The sequence below is a fragment of the Salmo salar genome, chromosome ssa18, assembly GCF_905237065.1.
Source record: "Salmo salar chromosome ssa18, Ssal_v3.1, whole genome shotgun sequence".
Classification (NCBI taxonomy): domain Eukaryota; kingdom Metazoa; phylum Chordata; class Actinopteri; order Salmoniformes; family Salmonidae; genus Salmo; species Salmo salar.
The window spans coordinates 18,331,174-18,350,135 of NC_059459.1; the positions used below are offsets into that span (position 1 = coordinate 18,331,174).

At 47.8% G+C, this 18,962-nt stretch overlaps 1 protein-coding gene across 1 annotated transcript in view; it reads right to left on the reverse strand.

The window, feature by feature from the left end:
* Positions 1-18,962, reverse strand: part of LOC106576989 (stromal membrane-associated protein 1) — a 44,250-nt gene that overhangs the window by 12,089 nt on the left and 13,199 nt on the right. Inside the window, 3 exon segments of the mRNA XM_014154607.2 lie at positions 1,048-1,126; positions 15,437-15,505; positions 16,221-16,289. Coding sequence (XP_014010082.1) covers positions 1,048-1,126; positions 15,437-15,505; positions 16,221-16,289 — 217 coding nt within the window.

Below are 18,962 nucleotides of genomic sequence, written 5' to 3' on the forward strand. Positions count from 1 at the left end.
TCAATTCGTGGATCACAAACTGCCAATTGTTTTCAAGGGCTATTTTTAGAATCATTCATCTGATTTTCAAAATGTGATATAAGGTCAATAGACAGACCAAGACAGAGACAGACGACAGAGACAGACATAGGGATGTTGACTGATCGTGATCACAGAGACATTGCCCATCTACAATCCAGCTGCTCTCCACGACAGGAAGGAAAGCACCATGGGACATTGGGGAGAGAGAGAACGAGAGAGACGGGGAAAGAATGAGAATGTGACGAGAGGAGAAACTGTGTCCCCCCCTCCTCAAGAGGTGAGACCATTAGTAGACAATGTACCACTCAGACAGAGAGAATGAGACGGTTATAATGGGGCGTTTGACCAGAGAGCAATATAGAGAGAAAAAAAAGAGAGAGAAGAAAGAAGAGAGAGAGAAATTAGAGAGCGCAATAGAGACAGAGAGAGAAATCGAGAGAGAGAGGTAAGACAGCATGATGGTAGTCTTTATATAACACTATGTTAGAACATCCATAATTTAGCCCTTTAAGTGTGAACAAAATTTAGCCCCTTGAGAGAGAACAGGGGAAATAATTGAGAGAGAAGAGAAAGAAGCAGTGCATGGTGGGGATTTTGAACAGAGAGGGAGAGGGCAATGAAATTAGAGTGCCACGGGCTCTTCTCTCTCTTCTCCACTTGAAAGTACCCTCCCTTTGTTCCGGCTTCAACTGACCATCTATTATGGGATGGCCACTCTGGGAGCGAGAGCCGAGCGAGCCATGGAAACGTACTGCCTCCATCAGGAAGACACATGGTTTAATATTGGGTCCTTTTAGACAGACCCAAACCTCCAGCCCACCTCCCTGGCCACGTCAGTTTAATTAACCTGACACTTCTCACCCTTCTACACGTGCCTCTTTCACTCTGTCATACTCCCCCCACTAGACACACACAGAGAGCAAGAGAGAGAGAGAGAGAGAGAGAGAGAGAGAGAGAGAGCTTGATAAAGTGGGGGCATTTAGAGTATCCATTTCTAGGATCTGGGATCTGCTGGTCATGCCTTACCCAGGCCGAGCAGGTCGATGGCCGGCTCAGGGGTCCTCCTGGGATTGGCTCTGGGGTCTGTCTGAAGCTCCACCTTCTTCTGTGGAGACCGGAAGGAAGAGGAAGAGAGAGAGCAGAGAGAGTCAGCACATAGTCAGAGGTAGAACAGAGCCCTACAATACAGATTTACAACAGGATTCCATACGGTTGGAAAGTTATATTGTTGCAAAATGGTTGAGCTGAATTACTGTGCACCATTAATATTCAGTGTCCATCAGGCACACAGTTATGGTCACAAAGTTGAAGGCCCAGTGTAGTCAAAAAGTCGATTTTTCTGTGTTTTATATTTTCACACTGAGGTTGGATTAATACTGTGCAGTTAATGATAATGTCCTTTTAGTGCAATGTGTTTAAAACGACTGAAATGTCAGCCTGTTTTGGTGGGACAAAGTTTTGGCCTGCCTGGTGACATCACCAGGCGGTAAATGAGTTAATAGACCAATTAGAAAGGGAGTTCCAAACCTCTCTGCCAATAACAGCTAGTTTTCAGTTTTATACCCTCCCAACTCAGACCACTCCCAGACAGTCCTAGCTAAATTCTTGCTTGAGAAATTGCTCTTTGTTAAGAAGCTATTTTTGTTTTCAATTAAAATTGTGAAAAAGAAACACACAATAAGATACTTAATTGTTACCCAGAAATGATTTGCTATTGAGATAAAAAAAACAGCTGCATTGGACCTTTGAGCTAGAGAAAGGTCAACGGTAGTCATTCTGAAACACAGATACACATTGGCAAATGCCATCTCAAATAAAACGGTTTACATCTCTAGGAATCGGGACTGATCGATTGCAATTGGCCTTCACTGCCGATTCTAGTTGGTGATTGGATCTCAGGGCTGTCTCCAGATTGTGATTGGATGTAAGGACTGGCTCTAGTTCGTGATTGGCAATTCGGCCCTCGGGACTAGGCCTAGTTGTTGTTGACAGCGGATTCCTAATCTGAGGTGAGACCAGGGAACGATTCAACTCCAGCAACACCAGGCAAACAAAGTGAGCATTGTAATCAACAGCCAAACACTCTCCTCCACGTCTACTATCATCACCTTCACACCTACAGAAGAGCAGCAAATAACTGCATACCAAGTAGGAGTACAGTCAAAAGCAGCAAACGTCCACAGTCCACACAAAGCAGACAAGAGACTGAAATGCTGTTTTAGCAAAGATCAGCACAAACGAACCCAACCAAAAACATACCAGCAGAAATCAAGATACTACAGACCAGCCAGGAACCGCAAACCTCCACGCACTAGAGCGCCTAAACAAACCCACCGAGACGACCAAACGCGACACACTACCGTCACCGCGGAGAAGAAGCAGTGTACAACAGTTCCCTGACACTGTGAGACTCATCTTGGGAAGAAAAGGTCCAGCAGGAGGAAAAACAAATAGTCTGGCCCCGCTAGCTGCCTGTCACACAAGGATGTCACCAGCCAGCCAGACAGCTGCCTTATTAACACTACAAAAGGAAATGATAACGCTGCCACTGTCTGGGGATGTGTGTCAAGACAGCCCCGGAATGGAGAGATGGAGTGAGAAAGAGAGACGAAAAAAGAGACTTTAAAAATGCTCTTTAGTAAAACTAAATGGCAACAAAAGGGCATTAGGAAATAGGAGAGCGCTGACAGTGAAGCTGCAACATCAGGTATACTCCTTCATCATCAAAAAGTAGTCCGCACAGCTCCACCATACACATTATGAAGTTCAAACACACAAAATAGATTTCCAAACCATGGCCTGACTGGAAACCTATTCTGGAACACACCTGAACCACAACACAACCATGATTCATCAAGCCCAGGGCTTCTGCAACATCTCTCTGGGCATGTTGGTTGTTTGATGCAAGTGTGTGTGTGTCTGTGTGTAGTAGAGTTTGGGAGTGACGGAGTGTTACTGTGGTGAGTGGTGCAGAACCGCTGCGGCCTGACGGACTTTAACAGCCTCTGACAGTCTGATGCTCAACACACACACACACACACACACACACACACACACACACACACACACACACACACACACACACACACACACACACAAACACACCTTCTCTAAGAGGTTTTGTCACATAGGGAAGATCCTAAGCTGCCTGCCACACAGGAGTGTTTCTTCCGGAGCTAAATTCATCTGACAGTCAGGGAAAAGTCCCTTCGTTTGAGCCGCAGACCTGCAGAACGCGTGCGCGCGCACACCATTTTCACACACACACCATGTTCACACACACACACCATTTTCACACACACACACCATGTTCATGCCCTCTGGAGTCTACTAGATTGTTGGGAAAAGGTCAGGGCTTGGGAGTTGATGCGTGACCGCGCACACACACACACACACACACACACACACACACACAGCTGATGAGAGGACTACTCAGAAACAGTGATCTCACACTAAAGCTACCTCTCTCCCCCTCTGTGTTCTGGCTATTCCTACGTCAAGTGTGAGGTGTGAATTGAAAATGTGTTTTTGTATATCCCAACTCACCCGAGACAGACCCTCGGAGAGTATGGTCACGGATCAGCCATTATTGACGGCGAGCAATTAGGGTTAAGTGCCTTGCTCTTGGGCAGATTGACAGATGTTTTTTTCCCACCTTGTGGACTTGGTTGATTCGAACTAGCAACCTTTTGGTTACTGGGACAATGCTCTAACCACTAGGCTACGTGATAGGTTCAGAGCACTGCTAGTGAACGCAGACCTGTTTTCCTGTTTTCTTATTATTATAAAACACACTCGGCCACTTTGCATAAAGTAATTGGATTTATGGCTTTTTACACCCAATCCCAGCTCGACCCAGAGGGGGGGTCACGGAAACGTTAATATAACACCGACTTGGAGACTCTTTGGTGTGTGTGTGTATGTCTTTATCGCGACGCTGTGTGTGTGTGTGTGTGTGTGTGTGTCTGTGTTTGCATGTATTGCAATGCTGTGTGTGTGAGAGAGCGATGCTATCTCCCTCTCGCTAATACTAACTTCAGCGCGAGCACAAAGGGCAGATACGTGGTCTTTCGCTCCCTGTCTGTCTGCGAGCGATAAAGTTTTAATTAGTCGTTTTTACACAAAAGGCTTTAGAAATGCTAATCTATTGGCTTCGCGGGGAACAGAGCAAACGCAGTTTGAGTCAGTGAACAGTCAAAGACCAAACGAGGTCAACGAGCTGACTGTGGTTGGACCACTCACACATACAAAATAAAAAACGAAGCTGAATTTCCAGTGTGTAACTATTTTTCCAGGGTGGGACCTGGTTGTGAGCATTCAAGATATGGTCCACACACAGTGGGGGACTGGGGGGTTGTGGGAAACAGTCTCAGCTCATCTTCCGACTACAGCAGTGTCAATCCGATATTGATTAGCCTCCCAGTGGCTACGCTATCGATCCACGGCCTGCTACCCACCCCCCACGAGAAGAGGGCCGCCTCTGGCAGTTGTTAGTCACAGGATGCTACTCGTTTGGGCTGCCTTGTGTGTGTGTGTGTGTGTGTGTGTGTGTGTGTGTGTGTGTGTGTGTGTGTACGCATGCGAGGGGTTTGGCTGTTCATCAGAGGATACGGCTCCTTAGAGTGCCCTTCACATCATTTGCTCAACTCACTCCCATCGACCAGAGATGGCACATGGTGTACCGTGTGTGTGACATCCGTCTCTCTCTCTGTGTGTGTGTTGAATCTCATCTCCCTCCCAGAGCCAATCCCCGTCCAGATGTGCTGTGCCCCTCTCTCCCTGATAAAGTACCCCTGTTACAGTAGCTGTCACACACACACACACACACACACACACACACAACAAAGACCACGCCGCAACTTCCGATGCAGGGAACATCACTTGTTCTCCTTTGATATTTTATTCATGGCCTGAAAAGAAAACATAAGCTTCCGCTCTGATGGGAGGGAGCCGCCTTGCTGTTTGGTGAGGGGGAGAGAAACAGAGAGAGTAAGAGAGGGGGGGAGCCGCCTTGCTGTTTGGTGAGGGGGAGAGAAACAGAGAGAGTAAGAGAGGGGGGAGACGCCTTGCTGTTTGGTGAGGGGGAGAGAAACAGAGAGAGTAAGAGAGGGGGGAGACGCCTTGCTGTTTGGTGAGGGGGAGAGAAACAGAGAGAGTAAGAGAGGGGGGGAGAGGCCTTGCTGTTTGGTGAGGGGGAGAGAAACAGAGAGAGTAAGAGAGGGGGGAGCCGCCTTGCTGTTTGGTGAGGGGGAGAGAAACAGAGAGAGTAAGAGAGGGGGGAGACGCCTTGCTGTTTGGTGAGGGGGAGAGAAACAGAGAGAGTAAGAGAGGGGGGAGACGCCTTGCTGTTTGGTGAGGGGGAGAGAAACAGAGAGAGTAAGAGAGGGGGGGAGACGCCTTGCTGTTTGGTGAGGGGAGAGAAACAGAGAGAGTAAGAGAGGGGGGAGCCGCCTTGCTGTTTGGTGAGGGGGAGAGAAACAGAGCGAGTAAGCGAGGGGGGGAGACGCCTTGCTGTTTGGTGAGGGGGAGAGAAACAGAGAGAGTAAGAGAGGGGGGGAGACGCCTTGCTGTTTGGTGAGGGGGAGAGAAACAGAGAGAGTAAGAGAGGGGGGAGACGCCTTGCTGTTTGGTGAGGGGGAGAGAAACAGAGAGAGTAAGAGAGGGGGGAGACGCCTTGCTGTTTGGTGAGGGGGAGAGAAACAGAGAGAGTAAGAGAGGGGGGAGCCGCCTTGCTGTTTGGTGAGGGGGAGAGAAACAGAGAGAGTAAGAGAGGGGGGGAGACGCCTTGCTGTTTGGTGAGGGGGAGAGAAACAGAGAGAGTAAGAGAGGGGGGAGCCGCCTTGCTGTTTGGTGAGGGGGAGAGAAACAGAGAGAGTAAGAGAGGGGGGAGACGCCTTGCTGTTTGGTGAGGGGGAGAGAAACAGAGAGAGTAAGAGAGGGGGAGACGCCTTGCTGTTTGGTGAGGGGGAGAGAAACAGAGAGAGTAAGAGAGGGGGGGAGACGCCTTGCTGTTTGGTGAGGGGAGAGAAACAGAGAGAGTAAGAGAGGGGGGGAGCCGCCTTGCTGTTTGGTGAGGGGGAGAGAAACAGAGAGAGTAAGAGAGGGGGGAGACGCCTTGCTGTTTGGTGAGGGGAGAGAAACAGAGAGAGTAAGAGAGGGGGGAGACGCCTTGCTGTTTGGTGAGGGGGAGAGAAACAGAGAGAGTAAGAGAGGGGGGGAGCCGCCTTGCTGTTTGGTGAGGGGGAGAGAAACAGAGAGAGTAAGAGAGGGGGGGAGCCGCCTTGCTGTTTGGTGAGGGGGAGAGAAACAGAGAGAGTAAGAGAGGGGGAGACGCCTTGCTGTTTGGTGAGGGGGAGAGAAACAGAGAGAGTAAGAGAGGGGGGGAGACGCCTTGCTGTTTGGTGAGGGGGAGAGAAACAGAGAGTAAGAGAGGGGGGAGCCGCCTTGCTGTTTGGTGAGGGGGAGAGAAACAGAGAGAGTAAGAGAGGGGGGGAGGGGGAAGAGAGGGAGAGAAACAGCAACTGATAAAGAACAGAACAGCTTGTGAGTGATAGATTGCGTGGAAAGGAGAGACAGAGGGACTACATGCTACCACCCACTACCCCAGAGGCTGTCTATGCCCAAGGCAACACACCTGTGTGTGGAATATCACAATACTGCAGTATATGCTCCTACCTCAACATGCTACTGCAGTGCAGTGTGTACATTTGGTCTCTCTCTCCCTCCCAATAAAATCCACCTCCTCAACACCCCTCCTTCCTCCCTCACATTCACACATATGTATCACACACACACACACACACTGCAGGTGTCACACTGGCTTTGCACTCAGCCAGAGTTCAGCCAATGAGAGAAGACACAGAGAGGCCAGCAGATGCTGCTAGGACAGAATCATTGCTAAAGCTTAATTACAGCCCACAGGCGGTGGACATACAGAGAGGGGGGAGGGTGACACAGAGATAGAGAAAGGAGGGAGGAAAAGAGTACAGACGGAGCGAGAAAAGGAAGGGGAGAAAGATGAGAGAGCTAGAAAAGAAAGAGTGAGACGTGTGTGCGTGGGTTGAATGGGTGCGCGTGCGCGGCGAGAACGCCACAGCTTACCCAGGCTTTAATAGCGAAGGGAGAGTCTTAATGGTCATCCTCCTCGGTAGGCTGCCAGATGCAGGAGGATGCAAATAAGTTCCCAAACAGCATCCAGATGTTATCCATTACCCAGTCTATACAGCTGGGTTTATACGGTCTTATCTAGTTGCTCACCACATCAAAACATTATCTAGTACCTATCTGCTAGTGCTACCTAATGGAAAAGCATCTAAACCCTAGACCGTGCAACTCATGAGAACAGCAAAGCCAGGGACGTCACTGCACCCATATCTCACCATCTCCTAACAGCCATCAGAAACTGGGTGATTCGAGCCCTGAATGGCTGACAGCCGTGGTATATCAGACCAGATCAGATCAGGCATGACAAAACAGTTTTACTGCACTAATGACATTGGTAACCAGTTTATAATAGCAATAAGGCACCTCGGGGGTTTGTGGTATATGGCAAATATACCACGTCTAAGGGCTGTATCCAGGCACTCCGTGCCGCGTCATGTCCAAGAACAGCCATTAGCTGTGGTATATCGGCCATATACCACAAACCACAGGTGCCTTATTGCTTAATTATACCACATCTCCCCTCTCTCTCTCTCCCCTATCTCTGGATCATCTAAAAGACCGAGATACAGTATCTCCCAGTAGATGCTGAGTTAGGCTAGTCGGGCTGGCTCGGGACGGCTGAGGGGACTAGGCCTCTATTCCCCAGGGTTTTATGTAGGCAAAATGTACAGCTGCAGGATACATGGGATATGGTGCAATGCATAGGATCTACCCGTACATCACCTGTCTGAAAACACTTTCATCAACAAATATGTAGGCTATATTCAAATGGGAGATGATGGCACTTACATTGTGAAGTGTCTATGTTACTATTGATGTAATGTACCTTTAGGGTTCGCTATGGAACAGAGGTAGCCTTAAACATGTAAATGGTCATTGGTGTGTGATTGATTTGTTGATTGGTTGACAGATTCATACATACAGTGAAAATTCGGAAGTTTACATACACCTTAGCCAAATACATTTAAACTTATTTTCACAATTCCTGACATTTAATCCTAGTAGAAATTCCATGTCTTAGGTCAGTTAGGATCGCCACTTTATTTTAAGAATGTGAAATGTCAGAATAATAGTAGAGAGAATGGTATATTTCAGCTTTTATTTTTTTAATCACATTCCCAGTGGGTCAAAAGTTTACATACACTCAATTAGTATTTGGTAGCATTGCCTTTAAATTGTTTAACTTGGGTCAAACATTTCGGGTAGCCTTCCACAAGCTTCTCACAATAGGTTGGGGGAATTTTGGCCCATTCCTCCTGACAGAGCTGGTGTAAGTGAGTCAGGTTTGTAGGCCTCCATGCTCGCACACGCTTTTTCAGTTCTGCCCACAAATTTCTATAGGATTGAGGTCAGGGCTTTGTGATGGCCACTCCAATACCTTGACTTTGTTGTCCTTAAGCCATTTTGCCACAACCTTGGAAGTATGCTTGGGGCCATTGTCCATTTGGAAGACCCATTTGTGACCAATCTTTTAACTTCCTTATTGATGTCTTGAGATGTTCCTTCAATATATCCACATAATTTTCTTTCCTCTCGATGCCATCTATTTTCTGAAGTGCACCAGTCCCTCCTGCAGCAAAGCACCCCCACAACATGATGCTGCCACCCCAGTGCTTCACGGTTGGGATGGTGTTCTTCGGCTTGCAAGCATCCCCCTTTTCCCTCCAAACATAACGATGGTCATTATGGCCAAACAGTTCTATTTTTGTTTCATCAAACTTGAGGACATTTCTCCAAAAAAGTACAATCTTCGTCCCCATGTGTAGTTGCAAACCGTAGTCTGGCTTTTTTATGCCGGTTTTGGAGCAGTGGCTTCTTCCTTGCTGAGCGGCCTTTCAGGTTATGTCAATATAGGACTCGTTTTACTGTGGATATAGATACTTTTGTACCTGTTTCCTCCAGCATCTTCACAAGGTCCTTTGCTGTTGTTCTGGGATTGATTTGCACTTTTCGCCCCAAAGTACATTCATCTCTAGGAGACAGAATGCGTCTCCTTCCTGAGCGGTATGACAGCTGCGTGGTCCCATGGTGTTTATAATTGCGTACTATTGTTTGTACAGATGAATGTGGTACCTTCAGGCGTTTGGAAATTGCTCCCTACAATTATTTTTCCTGAGGTCTTGGCTGATTTCTTTAGATTTTACCATGATGTCAAGCAAAGAGGCACTGAGTTTGAAGGTAGGCCTTGAAATACATTCACAGGTGCACCTCCAATTGACTCAAATGATGTCAATTAGCCTATCAGAAGCTTCTAAAGCCATGACGTCATTTTCTGGAATTTTCCAAGCTGTTTAAAGGCACAGTCAACTCAGTGCATGTAAACCTCTGACCCACTGGAATTGTGATACAGTGAATTATAAGTGAAATCATCTGTCTGTAAACAATTGTTGAGAAAATTACTTGTGTCATGCACAAAGTAGATGTCCTAACAATCTTGACAAAACTATAGTTTGTTAACAAGACATTTGTGGAGTGGTTGAAAAACAAGTTTTAATGACTCCAACCTAAGTGTATTTAAACTTCCGACTTCAACTGTATATACACAGCGCTTCGTGTGATGGTGTGAAATGCCATGCAGTGTGTAGCGATATGACTGCATATGAATTCATATTTAAAGCAGCATGAGGTTGTTTCTAAGTCCCATCTGTAAGACAGGATGTACACACCTCCTCCCTCCATCCTCCTTTACCTTGAGCTCCTGCTGCTTTGAGAGGTACAATTATTCTAAAAGCCCCTCCCTCCTCTCTCTATCCTTCATCCCCATCCTTCCCTCCCCTCCCTCCCTATCCTTCCATCCACTACCTCCTTCTATAACCTTGCTGGAGTGTTGTATAACCGGATTCAGTGTGTGGGAGTGTGGAAGATTAGTGTGTGCAACCATTTAGAGAGAGAGTGAGTGTGTGTGGTATTTTTATTTCTCAGTTGAGAGGAGGAGAGAGAGAGCGAGGAAGAGAGACAGAGCGAGCGCGAGAGAGAGCGAGACAAGGCGAGAGCGCCAGAGCGACAGAGTGTGAGAGCGAGACAGAGCGCACAAGAGAGCGAGAGACAGAGAGCGCGAGACAGAGAGCGCGAGACAGAGAGCGCGAGACAGAGAGCGCGAGACAGAGAGCGCGAGACAGAGAGCGCGAGACAGAGAGCGCGAGACAGAGAGCGCGAGACAGAGCGCGCGAGAGAGAGAGAGAGAGCGAGGGAGCATGAGAGCATGAGAGAGCGAGCAGCGACATGAGAACGAGCCAGCATGAGAAGCGAACAGCAAAAGCCGACATAATGCGTTCGACCATAGAGCGCCGCACCATATGCGAAGCCCGGCCACCATAAGCCGCGGCACCAAGCCGGCCACAATGGCGCAAAAGCAAAGCACGACACATACGCGCAGCATGAGCAGCAAGAGAGAGAGCGAGGATGAGAGAGAGAGCATGAGAGAGAGAGAGAGAGCGAGCATGAGAGAGAGAGAGAGAGAGCGAGCATGAGAGAGAGAGAGAGAGAGCGAGAGCGAGCGAGCATGAGAGAGAGAGAGAGAGCGAGCATGAGAGAGAGAGAGAGAGAGCGAGCATGAGAGAGAGAGAGAGAGCGAGCATGAGAGAGAGAGAGAGAGAGCGAGCGAGCATGAGAGAGAGAGAGCGAGCGAGCATGAGAGAGAGAGAGAGCGAGCGAGCATGAGAGAGAGAGAGAGAGCGAGCATGAGAGAGAGAGAGAGCGAGCGAGCATGAGAGAGAGAGAGAGAGAGCGGAGCATGAGAGAGAGAGAGAGCGAGCGCGAGCATGAGAGAGAGAGAGAGCGAGCGGAGCATGAGAGAGAGAGAGAGAGCGAGCATGAGAGAGAGAGAGAGAGAGCGAGCATGAGAGAGAGAGAGAGAGCGAGCATGAGAGAGAGAGAGAGAAGGGAGCATGAGAGAGAGGAGAGAGAGAGAGAGAGAGGGAGAGAGAGAGAGCGAGCATGAGAGAGAGGGAGAGAGAGAGAGCGAGCAGAGAGAGAGAGAGAGAGAGAGCGAAGCATGAGAGAGAGAGAGGGGAGCATGAGAGAGCAGAGAAAGCAGAGAAAAGCGAAACGCAAAATACCATAAAATAAAATCAACCGAGCAAAATAAAACATAAACAAACGAAACATATGCGCCGATATATACATAATGGCACAAAACATATTAGCGCAAGAGAAGAACAGCAGAGAGAGAGCGGATGAGAGAGAGAGAGAGAGCGAGAGAGTAGCGAGAGACATGAGAGAGAGAGACGACAGTGAGAGAGAGAGAGAGAGCGAGCATGAGAGAGAGAGAGATGAGAGAGAGAGAGAGCGAGAAGAGCAGAGAGAGAGAGAGCGAGAAGAGAGCGGCTGGAGCATGAGAGAGCGGCGAGCATGAGAGAGAGGCCAGCAGATGGGCGAGCATGAGAGAGAGCAGAGCTGAGCATGAGAGAGAGAAGTTTGAGAGAGAGAAGGAAAAATATAACGTAATATATATTACCAAAATCGCGACCAATATTGACGTCTCGCAGCACAATATCTCAAACGGTAACATTGTACAAAATGCACCAATATATTGCCCCTCACAAAATCCGCCCATAAATTCAAAATCATAAAAAAAATATAATTAAATATTATTTTGCCACCGATAAAAAAACAAAAAAAAAAAAAATGCAAAATTGCACCAAGTACAAAATATATGTACAATTATAATTACACACACATATCCCGGGCCATATTGGAAATTATCGCGAACAAAGATTACATATTACAAAAATAGAAAGAAGATGGTTTAGATAGGAGAGAGAGAGAGCGAGACGAGCATGAGAGAGAGAGAGAGAGAGATGAGAAGAATGAAGAGGAGAGAGAGAGAGAGAGAAAGACGAAGAAGAAGAAAAGCGAGAGAGAGAGGAAGAGAGAAGAGGGAGAGAGAGGAGGATGAGAGCGCAGAGGGGCGAGCAGAGAGAGAGATGCAAAAAAGCAATACAAAATAAAGAATAAAGAATAACGCACCAAATTCAAAACTACCCACATAAACCGCACAATAAAGAATATCTGGCGTCACCATACATACATATCCGCCGTCACCATATTACATATCTGCCAATGGTAATTATTATTAATTGCCGTTTACAAATAATGAAAAAATTAACAGAAATGGAAATATTTAAGCCACCCATATTATTATTTATTTGATCTGTACATATAAATTGGTACAAATATGCAACAAAAAGTGCGAGCGTGCATGTATGAGAGAGGAAGGAGCATGAGAGAGAGAGAGAGAAATGAGAGAGAGAGAGCGAATGTAAGTATGAGAGTTAGAGAAGAATAGCATGAGAAGAGTAGAGCAGAAGAGAAAGAGAGAGACAAAGGGGAGATGAGAGAAAGAGAGGAGGAGATAGAAAGAGAGAGCATGAGAGAAAAATCAAACTCTGCCACCATTATTAAATTGATAAAGTTACAAGCAAAATGGTACCAATACGCATTAAAATTCGTCACCCTATTATATTCACGTCGTTTACATACATATTCGCTGTACCCATATAGGCATATTCGCCGCCGCCCTGGTTATTATTGGTCTGCTCTGCCACCATATATTCGCCACCATTATTATCTGTCACCATATTGACTACACATATCTGTCACTTATTATTATTATCTGCTCTTGTCGCCCATATTATTATCTGCCCGCTTCAATTACATATATTCGCTTGTCACCATATTATTATCTGCTGCCACGAGACATATTCGCCTGCCGCCCTCTGTCTGCTGTTAATGAGAGAGAGAGAGAGAAAGAAGGAAGAAATGAGTAATGAGAGAGAGAGCATGAGAGAGAGAGAGGAGACGAGCAGAGAGAGAGCGAGCAAGGAGAGAGAGAGAGAGCGAGCGAGCATGAGAGAGAAGAGATGAGAGAGAGAGAGCGAGCATGAGAGAGAGCAGAGAGAGCGAGCATGAGAGAGAGAAAGAGCATGAGAGAGAGAGCGGAAAGCGAGCATGAGAGAGAGAGAGAGAGCGAGAGAGAGAGAAGGAGTTTCCGCCATGGGAAAAGAGCGCAGCTAAACGATTGTCACAAAAAGGCGGGCGAGAGAAGACAAAGAGGATGAGAGAGAGGGAGCGAGCATGAGAGAGAGAGAGGAGCATGAGAGAGAGAGAGAGCGAGCATGAGAGAGAGAGAGAGCGAGCATGAGAGAGAGAGAGCGAGCGAGCATGAGAGAGAGAGAGAGAGCGAGCGAGCATGAGAGAGAGAGAGCGAGCATGAGAGAGAGAGAGAGCGAGCATGAGAGAGAGAGAGAGAGAGCGAGCATGAGAGAGAGAGAGAGCGAGCATGAGAGAGAGAGAGAGAGCGAGCATGAGAGAGAGAGAGAGAGAGCGAGCGAGGAGAGAGAGAGAGAGAGAGAGCCATGAAGAGAGAGCCGAGCATGAGAGAGAGAGAGCGAGACGGCGAGCATGAGAGAGAAGCGCGCACCATGAGAGAGAGAGAGCGGCGACATGAGAGAGAGAGAGCAGCGAGCATGAGAGAGAGATAGCGGCGAGCATGAGAGAGAGAGAAGCGAGCGAGCATGAGAGAGAGAGCGGCGAGCGAGCATGAGAGAGAGAGAGCGAGCGAGCGAGCATGAGAGAGAGAGAGCGAGCATATGAGAGAGAGAGCGAGCATGAGAGAGAGAGCGAGCATGAGAGAGAGAGAGCGAGCAAGCATGAGAGAGAGAACGAGCGAGCATGAGAGAGAGAACGAGACAGGCGCGAGAGAGGCAGACCGCGAGAGCGAGAGAGCGAGAGAGAGAGAGACAGGAGAGTTAGAGAGATGGAGATTAACAAGCTTTCAGCGTGTTAACACACACACACACACACACACACACACACACACACACACACACACACACACACCCTTGAGCACATATATAAAGTATACACAGAGAAACGCACAAGAACGCACACACACACACACGGATGAACATTTGTCTACAACGGCCTCAAACACACAAATATCTCCTTGACACTGGGTCCCATTGACAGCTGGAGCCCAGCTGATAAGCAGAAGTGAGGAACAGAGAGGAGCAAGTGAACTGCAAGTACACAACACACTTCCCCATACACGCATCACAGACTGACACACACAGCGGTCATCGCACAGTCTGACAGACATGCACACAACACACGAAACACACACACACACACACACACACACACACACACAGGAGAGTGCCCACATCTCAATCAATCTGCACTCAGACTGCAGGTCAGCACAGAGGGCACGTTCCGCTGCTTTCTGATTCCCAGCATGCTTTGCCGAGTCTGGGGCTCTGACAGGGTCGTGTGGGGTCAGAGAACGACACACTCGCCGGGTCACTCACTGTGGCATCATTAAAAGCGTTGAAATAGAACTGTGGCTAACTGGTGTGTGTTCAGTAAAACCACTGGATTACTCAGGGAGTACTTTTGGTACGAGTCGGATCCCTGCGCCTGCAGTAAGAGGACTGAATGTTCAGTAAGGGTTCACTTAAGACTACGAGTAGCGTTCAGGCTTTGTTCAGTGTGTGTTGAGTAGTGGATGTTCAGCAACAGAACTAAGGAATGTTCCGTGTGTGTTCAGTATGGGTAGTGTTCAGCATAGCCTTGGTACAATACACAAGGGTCTTTGTGGCTGTGTTATTCCCTGTGGGCAGCCAGCCCCATCATCACTGTATAAACCCAGACACACTACCCTATTCCACAGGCCATGGAATTACTCACATCACTACCCATTACCCAGAATACTCACACACACACCACTAGAGCTGTATTTCTCACCAAGTCCTAAAGCCACTCAGTCAGAATTCAAAAAGCTCCACAAGGACGCGTGCACACATGAACACACACGTACATTACCTACCATGACCCCAAACTACTGTGACAGAACATGCATAATGAGCACCTGCTCACATGCACTGTAAATGTCACGTCACCACAACCACCTCCAGCATGGCTTTCCTCCGGGGGTCTCTATACATCTATCCCACTTTCTCCCTCCCGCTACATCTTTACCTTCTCAGAGGAGCTTGGTCTGTTCACTTTCTCCCTCCCGCTACATCTTTACCTTCACAGAGGAGCTTGGTCTGTTCACTTTCTCCCTCCCGCTACATCTTTACCTTCACAGAGGAGCTTGGTCTGTTCACTTTCTCCCTCCCGCTTCACTCCTCCCGCTACATCTTTACCTTCTCAGAGGAGCTTGGTCTGTTCACTTTCTCCCTCCCGCTACATCTTTACCTTCTCAGAGGAGCTTGGTCTGTTCACTTTCTCCCTCCCGCTACATCTTTACCTTCTCAGAGGAGCTTGGTCTGTTCACTTTCTCCGGGTCCTTTTCTCTCTTCTTCTTCTCTCGTTCCTTCTATCAACAAAGAGACACTGGAGGTTAGGTCGGCAACGTCAAGGCAAACGAGACGACACCTGGAAGGGGAACGTGCAGCGTGCACATGCAGTCTAACAAAAATTAAACAGGGTTTGAAAAACGCCCTAAAAATAGGTTTCACCCCCTATCCTTTATTACACAGTCACAGACGCACAGCAAGAGTGATTCAGCTGCGCTCACACAGACACACGTAGAAAGTCATGACACCTTCTTTTTCCGCCGACCTCTTGTGGAACAATTTAGTGTCATTATGAGCAATCAAAATCTCATACGGAGTTGTTATCACGTCTCTCACGCTTGCTGGTTGTCCGTGGGGAGTCAGCGTGTCCGTGGGGAGTCAGCGTGTCCGTGGGGAGTCAGCGTGTCCGTGGGGAGTCAGTGTGCTTAGTGAGGGGAAGTGGGCTGGTGCCTTGATGCTCTACCAGCCTCCATCATTCAGCCATTCAACCTCTTTACCACAGGATTGATTCGGAATTGAGAGATCTCACACACAAACTCCGCACACACTACACACTCACAATGTGTGTACTTGAGGGGAAAGTAATGTATGTGATTAAGGGGCTATTGGAAAACCATTAGTAGAAAGAGCACCACAGCAGAGCCCAGCACACAGAACGGATCAGCACACAGAAAGGATCAGCACACAGAAGCAGCTCTTAACAACACCGGGCGGCGCGACGGCAAAACATCAGACCTCCTGTCTGTTCTTCTCAGCAGCCTGTGAGGCGGGAGAGGTAGAGAAGGCAGCGGCATCAGACGACTTCTGCCCGGGAGAAAGATCGAGGGAAGGAGAGAGAAAAAAGGGATGGGGTAGAGAGAGTGGTTAGAGGCAGGACAAGGAGAGAAAGAAACAGAAGGAAGAAAGGAGGCAGGCAGAGGACACGAGAAGGGAAAACAGAAGGAGGGAGTGGGGAGGGAGAGATGAAAAGAGGAGGGTTAGTAGACAGCCAGTAGTGGAAGCTGGGGTGTTTTTACTCCCCAGCCTAGTCGGAGGAAGAGACAGCACAATTCACCAGAAGGTCACACACACTCCCATAAGATACAGAAGCAGATGAAAACTCATATGGTGAACGATTTGAGCAATCACACACATGCCTTGGGCTAGAACAATCCTGTGTGTGTGTGTGTGTGTGTGTGTGTGTGTATTTGAAACAACAAAGGCCTTTTCTGCGTGGGCCAAGTCAAGTGGCTGTACTTGATCACCTGAGTGACAGCCCTACTCAAGCCTGACCTCCCTAAGAGACAAAAGAGCCATAGAGAGACAGAAAGGGAGAGAGAGAGCACCTCAAACCCTCTACTATTTACTGCCCACTAGGCTTCTCCTAGCTTCTGTTGGCCAACCTCAGTAGGTCACAGACTAACTGAAGGCGCACTGATAGCACATCAACACAGGGGAGCAAAAGGAAGTTATCCTATCTCCCTAGCCAGACCTGCATACAGTGCTGTTTAGGCTGATAGCAAAACGGCACTAGTGTTCGTTGGCAATCGGCGCCTGGAGGTAGGCAGAGTTTGAGTTCAGAGAAAGCAAGAGAGAGCTTGCATTATTTTCCAAATCTGTGTTTCTCTCCCCCCCTCCTTCTATTTCCTCGTCTTCCGCTCTCTAAACTACCTGAGGGGAGAACACACACGGAGCAGGTCTATCTAAAGTGAGTTTTTAGCAATTTCCTTCTCAGTTATTCATCAAACCAGCCTCACACACCTCTGGAAAAAAAAAGTAAAAAAAAAAAAACATTCAGGTGATTTTCTTGAGTGAGATTTTTGTTCCATTGTTTTTTTCTTCTCTTACTTTGATACGGAGAACAGAGACAGAGACGCAGAAACAGCAATAACAGGCACATTTAGGATGGAGCTGAGGAGTGGTGGAGAGAGAGAGAGAGAGAGAGAGAGAGAGAGAGAGAGAGAGAGAGAGAGACGGGAGTAGATGATAGAAAGAGAACAAAGAGAGAACAGAGAACAGAGAGAGAAGAGAGAAGATGAGAACAGAGAACAGAGAGAGAGAGAGAACAGAGAGAGAACAGAGAGAGAACAGAGAACAGAGAGAGAACAGAGAGAGAACAGAGAGAGAGAGAACAGAGAGAACAGAGAGAGAGAGAACAGAGAGAGGGAGAACAGAGAGAAAAGAGAGAACAGAGAAGAGAGAGAGAGAGAGAGAGAGAACAGAGAAAGAGAGAGAGAGAGAACAGAGAGAGGGAGAACAGAGAGAAAAGAGAGAACAGAGAACAGAGAGAGAGAGAGAGAGAGAGAGAGAGAGAACAGAGAGAGAGAGAGAGAGAGAGAGAGAGAGAGAGAGAGAGAGAGAGAGAGACAGAGAGAGAGAGAGAGAGAGAGAGAGAGAGAGAGAGAGAGAGAGAGAGAACAGAGAACAGAGAGAACAGAGAGAGGGAGAACAGAGAGAGGGAGAACAGAGAGAAAAGAGAGAACAGAGAGAGAGAGAGAGAGAGAGAACAAGAGAGAACAGAGAAAACAGAGCTGGTGAAGTAGATGAAAAGGTGTTGTCATCAGAGGCAGGGGTATAGTGTTAGGGCTCGTACACACCAATAGCGTTTTCCGGCCGAGAGTGCCGGGTTCATCTCTACAGACACCCTGTTTGATGTGATTTTACCTAGTTAGGACAGCAGCTCTCGAATTGTCTCGATGACATTTTCACTATATTTGCTAGGGCCCTCAAACTCAATTCTGGACCTCTAAGCCAATTCCACTGCATTTTCTTTATTGTTTCCCTCTAATCAGGGACTGATTCAGACCTGGGACACCAGGTGGGTGCAATTAATGATCAGGTAGAACAGAAAAGCAGCAGGCTCCGGGAGTTGAATACCCCTGGCCTAGGGGATAGGGGCCAAGAGTTGATTTTGGGATTCGCCGCATCTCTTTCTCTATCTTGTACCAGTCTTTCACTCTCAACCCCCTTGTCACCATCTCTCTCTGGGCATTTGGAAACAGTGATTGTCCCAGGAGTGTCAGGTAGTCTTAGACAGCGAGATTGTGAGGTCTTGTTGACTTCAGTGTTGCGCGCGCACACACACACACACACACACAGAGAGAGAGAGAGACAAAGACCTGAACAAAGACACACAGACAGTACTATGGCATTCATGGCAGAACAATGGGCTCATGCAAGGACTTACATCAGATGTGTTCATACCCACAATGCATCATTGTTATCTGAGTGATGGATGTTGGACTAGACACAAGGGCTCTATTCTGTCTTTCACACACTCACCTCAAGCACACGATGTGAGTTCACATATGCACAGATTAACATACACATACAGTACAAACCTTATACACAGGTGTCTACCCAACCAGAAATATTTTCAGAGCTCTCTTAACACACACACACTACGTGCCCCCAGCCGCTATCCGCGCAAAATGACTTAAAGTGATAATGAGTTGTTTTTAATAATTAATTTACATATAAAAAGGCAGCATCTGTGTG